The sequence below is a fragment of the Triturus cristatus genome, chromosome 3_2 (assembly GCF_964204655.1).
Source record: "Triturus cristatus chromosome 3_2, aTriCri1.1, whole genome shotgun sequence".
NCBI classification, from domain to species: domain Eukaryota; kingdom Metazoa; phylum Chordata; class Amphibia; order Caudata; family Salamandridae; genus Triturus; species Triturus cristatus.
The window spans coordinates 538,159,755-538,165,754 of NC_140584.1; the positions used below are offsets into that span (position 1 = coordinate 538,159,755).

Genomic DNA, 6,000 nt, shown 5'->3' on the forward strand with positions numbered 1-6,000 from the left:
TTGGTGGCATTCTCTGCAGATGAACCAGCGGTGGCAGCACTGACCCACCGACAGCTCTCCTGACTCACGGATCCTAAGCTGGCCTCCAGTGCCGCGCTTTAAAGACCCCCAAGCGTCAGGAGCAGCCTCTGGCTGGCAGAGCGCATACCTGTCTGAGTCACAGTCCGTGCGGTGCCTCTGCATTACTAATGAAAGCCAAGACCCCAGAAATCACATTAGTTCTGGCTCATTCGAGGACATGAAGAAACGCTCATAACCACTGAAGCAACTGCATAACCCGACTCCCACTGATGTTAAAAACTGCAAATAATTCACCAGAAAGGTTTCATTAGGTTAGTAATGGTTCAGCCATGAAGCAAAGGGCTTTTCCTGGTTCCGACTGGAATAACCAGAGCTTCCTTCGGCAACCAGAGAGCGGGTAATCACTGATTATTCATTCATTCCATTAGATTCCGGGATTTTGGATGTAAAACTTGGAGTAGACATTGGATTGGGAGGGGCCGCTTTACAAACATTACTAAGGCTGCACGTTTTTAAATAAAACATGGTAAAGAAAATCCTGAAAATTAGTTTGGCAAAAAAGGAGATTTTGCTTGAAAATGCTACTTAACAAATCATTGCAACCTTTGGAAAGTATAAAGTTTGTAAATTTAAATTTCAGCTACCTGTGTAACCAGGGCTTTAAGTGGGATGAGAACGCTGGGAGGTCGCTCTAAGGGGCGTGGCCGATCTAATCAAAGGCGTGGCTTAAAACACAAACTAAAAATCTGTGCTCAGCACAGTGTGCCGCCCGACTGGTATTTTGCGGCTTCTGTTATTGCCTCCACATAAATAACATTACACCTACAAGCCAGGACTATTGGCTTTGTCAATGGTTGTTAGTTCGCCATGCTTTTTTTTTTTTAATTCGTTTTAGAGCGCGCGCCCACATCATTCCCAGGCTTGTTTTTAATTTTTCCTGTTTTTCTCGCTTAAGTATTATCCCCTCACGCCGTTCATTGCTACATTTTTACCTACCCCATTTCTGTCTTTTTTCCATCATTCTCACTATCCTTTCCTGTTGGCAGAGGTTGTTCACTCATTCCCCATTTTTTCCATCTTTATCCTCCCGCTACTTGTACCATTTTGAGTTTAACTTTAAACCAGCCATGCACAATACGTTGCCCTAGTGGTCCCGTTCCCTTGGTAGTTAGCTGGTTACCTTCCCTACATCACCACTTCGGGTCTGCCTCCTTATTGGTTATATTTAACACAGCCTTCCCGCTGATTCGTTCTGTATGTACTCAGCTGGTTATTTTCCCTATATTGGGATTCATTGTATGTACGATTTTCCTTACTGTGCTTTAGTATGTTTATTAGTTTCGGCCGTATCCAGTCGGCCGTATATATTTTATTCTCTCTTGTGGTACTTATGGGTTTCACTATACCCTTTAGTATGTGTTATTTTCTAATTTGCTCAGTATATCTACCGATTAGCCTATTCTTTTTTGTTGTACATTTACATATGGCGGCCACTTTCCTATCTGCACACTAAAGATGGCGTCCATAGTGTGACGGCTTCATCTGTTTACACGTTCCATGCGCCAATCGCTTCACAGGTGAGTGCTATCTACCGCTTACCGTCCGCGCCTTCCTGCTTACTTATAAAGCGTCCTTGGCCCATGTGATTACCGACTACATGCTGGATGTTTGGCTTCCTTTGTGGACCTAGAGTTTGTGACTTGGTCGGGAAATACAAGTAAGTTTTGTCCTAACCTTGTAGTCATTTCCACCTTCAGATTTGCGTTCATGTTTCTTCATTTTTCTCCTTTGATGGTTTGTGGACATTTTTTCTTTTAGAAAATTTCTTTCTAGTGGGCAGTACCCTCCCGACCCGCAGAGTGCACAATTCTCTCGTAGCACTCTTTCTTGATAACCCTTAATCACTGCGTCTCATCTGAGACAACCGGGTAAGACCCTGCCCATGTTTATTTTGTACTCTTTTAGCAATTTTTCTGTTATCTTTGCGGTTCAATTTTTCAATCTTTATTGTTACAGACCCGTTAGTCCAACCCTAATCCGGTGCTACATGGGATTTTATGTACCTTTCCATAGTGTACTCTATCTAGCTTCACCTTAAAGGTAAGCGTTCTTTTATTAAATACATGCTTATGTGTTCCACCGGTATCTCTCATCACTCACATCAGCTTCTTTTAAACCATTCACACTTATTTATTAACCCTACAGCCGTGCGTATCCTACGATGTGGCCTATTTATAATTCTCTATCTTCTCCAGACATATAGCCATATTTGAGCCTTCTGTACCTTATGGTAGGCTCTTTCGCATCAGCCTTATGTTATGCCCTTTATCCTTAGAATCTACACTTGACTAGGGACTACTCTCTAGTCCCGGACTCATCTCAGCCATAAGAACCATCACCACGACTTAATCTCTGTTTCCATCTAGTAGGTGTGTATATAGATGTTTGTCTTCTCTTAAGACTGTTGGTGTCCTCATTACACGTAACTTTATTGCACTTGGGTCTTCGTCTTTCTTTATTTTTCTTTTGCCTTGGTGTCGTAATAGTGGGCCTGAATCTTCTTGACCATGGTGCACATTTCTTTGTCTTTTCTACATATTTATTTTTTATGGTATAGCATGATTACCCATGCATGCGATTACTTCTTTCCTCAACCATACACGCACTGGTGATATATCCATACCCTTCACTTTGCCCTGGTGAGGCTCCAGCTACTTGTGCTTCATTTATTACTGACTTTAACCTATCAACCTAAAAACAACATGGAGTCGGCACAGCACCCAGCCTTTACATGATAACAAAATGCGAAGGGGTGCATGCAGAAAGAAATCTTCCTCCTCAAACTGAACACTCGCCAGGCACCCTGCATTGGTTTCTAAAAGACTAGTTTAGCAGTGTAAACCCTAATAAAACAAGCATTGGCATAGCCAATAGATCTCGCCTTCGGGACCTTATAAGTGTTTAGCCACGCAACAGTTTATGTTGTTGCACCAAGGATATTGTGCTGCATAACTAAATACTTATAAGGTCCCAAAAGCGAGACCTATTGGCTATGCCAATGCGTGTTTTTCTTGGTGTTCGTGTACTTGTAGTCTTGCGTTCATAATGAGAAAGCAAAACTATAGGAACCATGATGAAAAGAAAAAATCGCGAGTGCAGGAACTACTCACACATGCTACGGCCCAAAGGCAACTGTGTGCCTATGTTGTATACGCTCTCCGGCGCTTCGGGTTAGACATGTTCTGCCCTATTTAATGAATGCTGTGAATTGGCACTAACCCATATGTTTATCACAATCTATGTATGGTTGAATAGAATGTTTAATCAGCCACCTTAGCTAGACTACATTTCATAATAAATTAAGTTATTGTGGCGAACTGGGATATTAAATGATTAAATGTGCCAAAAACCTTTTGTGGCTAGGCGAAAAGTTTTATCAGATGAAAACGTCATCATTAGACATAAATGCTCATTTCCTTAGTCTTCTATGACTCATTAAATAAGGCAATTCCATCTCGCTTCTCAGCCGCGAGAGTTTCTTTTTACAGTTGAATTGTCCTGTTTCTTGTTCTCTGTCTGAGTTCGTGCATTATTTACGTTGAACGCTATTGGCAGTATTTACAGCGCTGCCAGGCCACACGGATAGGGATGTGCTCTATACTGATGCGGATAACACTGCATAAAATAACACAACACACGGACAACCGCACTCTGCTTTCGTTTCACTCGCTCTCCTCATTTCAACAGAGGGGTGAACTCTGTCATCCTAGCCAGATATGTCGAAACGGAAATATCGACAAAATCGTAATCAAAATATATTGAACTTGAGGTGTCCCCTGTAAGAAAGCCCTGCATTCCCATGTCAGCAGTACAAAGAAACATTTTACATTTCTCTCTGTGACATACCTGAGCAAAGTCTCACCCTTCAAAAGACACATCGGACTTGGCCGCAAAGCACATTCTGGCACAGCAACCTCCAGGTACAGGCGGAACGCTCCAGTGAACAGCCTCCTGTCTCGAGGGAAGGGGACGAAGTCACGGCCAGTCGCGTCACTGACCCTAGCGCTCGTGCGCCGCCGGCTGCAGTGCGACTTCGCAGCGCTCCTCACTGAAGGGGGGCTCGGGCAGTGCCCACAGGTGACTTCACATCTGGCGCTTCCTGCTCTCCCTTGAAAAGATGGGCGGCTCCTAGGACGTTAGGTGACGTCCCGAGAGCCTGCCCAGACACAACCTGCCGCTTCCTTACCTGCAGCAGCATGCCTCCTGCTGCGACAGGAAGTGTGTCGGTATTTGATTGTTTAATGTACAGGTCAGAAGTAGCAATGTAAGAGAATTCCAAAGATAGCAGCTTGGTTTTTGTAGGTCAAAGGGCGCCTTGGGAGGTTTACACTAATTTGTTTCCAAAAGTAAACTATATCTTAATGACGGTGCTAGCAGGGAGGGGAGAACCACCAATCTCCTCAGAATTTTGTGACATGAAAATCACAAATGCATAAGCAACATTTAACAGATCCCCAGCACACATTAGGCAGTAAACTACGGATACATTAAATGCATGACAATAAGCAAAATATCTTCAAACGCATGTGAATTTTTCTCTTGTTTTTTAATTTCCTTGTATTTCTTCAGACTAAAAGACTTCTTCGGACAAACATAGCCAACACGTGTTTCGTCGCCAAGGGGACAGTATCCCGCGACTTTTTCAAGGCTCTGTCCTTTAGGCAAACAACTAATAATTTGTGGTTTTAATTCCGTCCCACAAGGGATTCTATGTGTTCCAAGTTTAATGGTATACGATCAGAATGTCAAAATTGTCATGCACCGTACTCGGGCACACTTGGATTTCGCTCGGGATCCCTCACTCTGGGTTCTCACTTTTGAGATTTGACGTACAACCTTGACTGATAATTTTGACCTGCATTTAATGTATCCGTAATTTACTGCCTAATGTGTGCTGGGGATCTGTTAAATGTTGCAGAAGTAGCAATGTATTTTCACTTCTTCAAACTATGTCACATCTGAAAAAGTTTAAAGACCATTGATTTAGAGCAGAGGTCTTCACACTTTTGTAGGTTGAGCCCCCCCTGACAGAAATTTATGGAATCTGGGACACTACATAATTGACCGCCACCCGCATATCCCGGGCCATATCCGGCAAATAATGTTCAACACAATAAGAGTTTAGTTAACTGTAGGTTTGTGAGTGGGTGTGGTTAAATGACAGAGGCTTATTACACAGCTCAAAACAAAATTTTCCAAGATAACATTTTTGCAAATTGTTTTTACTAGGATGCTATGTTTTACACATGACAGATTGATAATAACACCACCAACATTAATGTGATGGGTGTGTCTGTTTTTCGCCACAGAGACGGTCAATCTGTGGATGGATTTTTGCTACTGCCATCCTCAGGTTGTGCTCCACATCCAGTCTTGAACGGTACTTAGTCTTTAGTACCTGGGAGTGCGACAAGCTGAGAGGCAAGAGAGTTTTGATAGCAGTTTCTCTCAAAGCTGAATATTCTGCAGACATCTTCAGCCAGAAGTCTCCCAGTGAGACTTTGCTGAAATGCATCTGCAGAGTGCGGTCACTTTGGAGATCAATCAGTTCTTCCTGCATACGGATTGGGAGATGGCTTGCCACCTCTGCCAGAACTGGTTGAAAGACCCAGTCATTGAAGTGATCGTTGTCCTCAGGAAAATACTTTTGCAAACTGTTCCTGAGAGAAGTCAGATGATTTTTTATTACCTCAGCAACACTTGGAAGTTCATATTCAGTCTCTGAAAGAGCATCTACTAAACATGGAAACTGCTCAAACAGGCCATCTTCAACTAGTCTTCTCCATAATTCAAGCTTCTTCTTGAATGCAGTTATTCGTTTATTCATGGCAAAATAAGTCATGTCAGTTCCTTGCAGAGACAGATTCAGGACTTTAATTTCTCAAAAATGTCAGCAAGGTATCCTAGAAGTACATGCCA

The 6,000-nt window shown here is 42.8% G+C and overlaps 1 protein-coding gene across 1 annotated transcript in view; it reads right to left on the reverse strand.

The window, feature by feature from the left end:
* The window catches only part of PRRG4 (proline rich and Gla domain 4), a 294,949-nt gene extending 290,744 nt beyond the window's left edge, over positions 1-4,205 (reverse strand). Inside the window, exon 1 of the mRNA XM_085648249.1 lies at positions 3,928-4,205. Coding sequence (XP_085504375.1) covers positions 3,928-3,959 — 32 coding nt within the window. The 5' untranslated portion in view covers positions 3,960-4,205. The remainder of the gene's footprint in view (positions 1-3,927) is intronic.
* Positions 4,206-6,000: the final 1,795 nt, after the last annotated feature.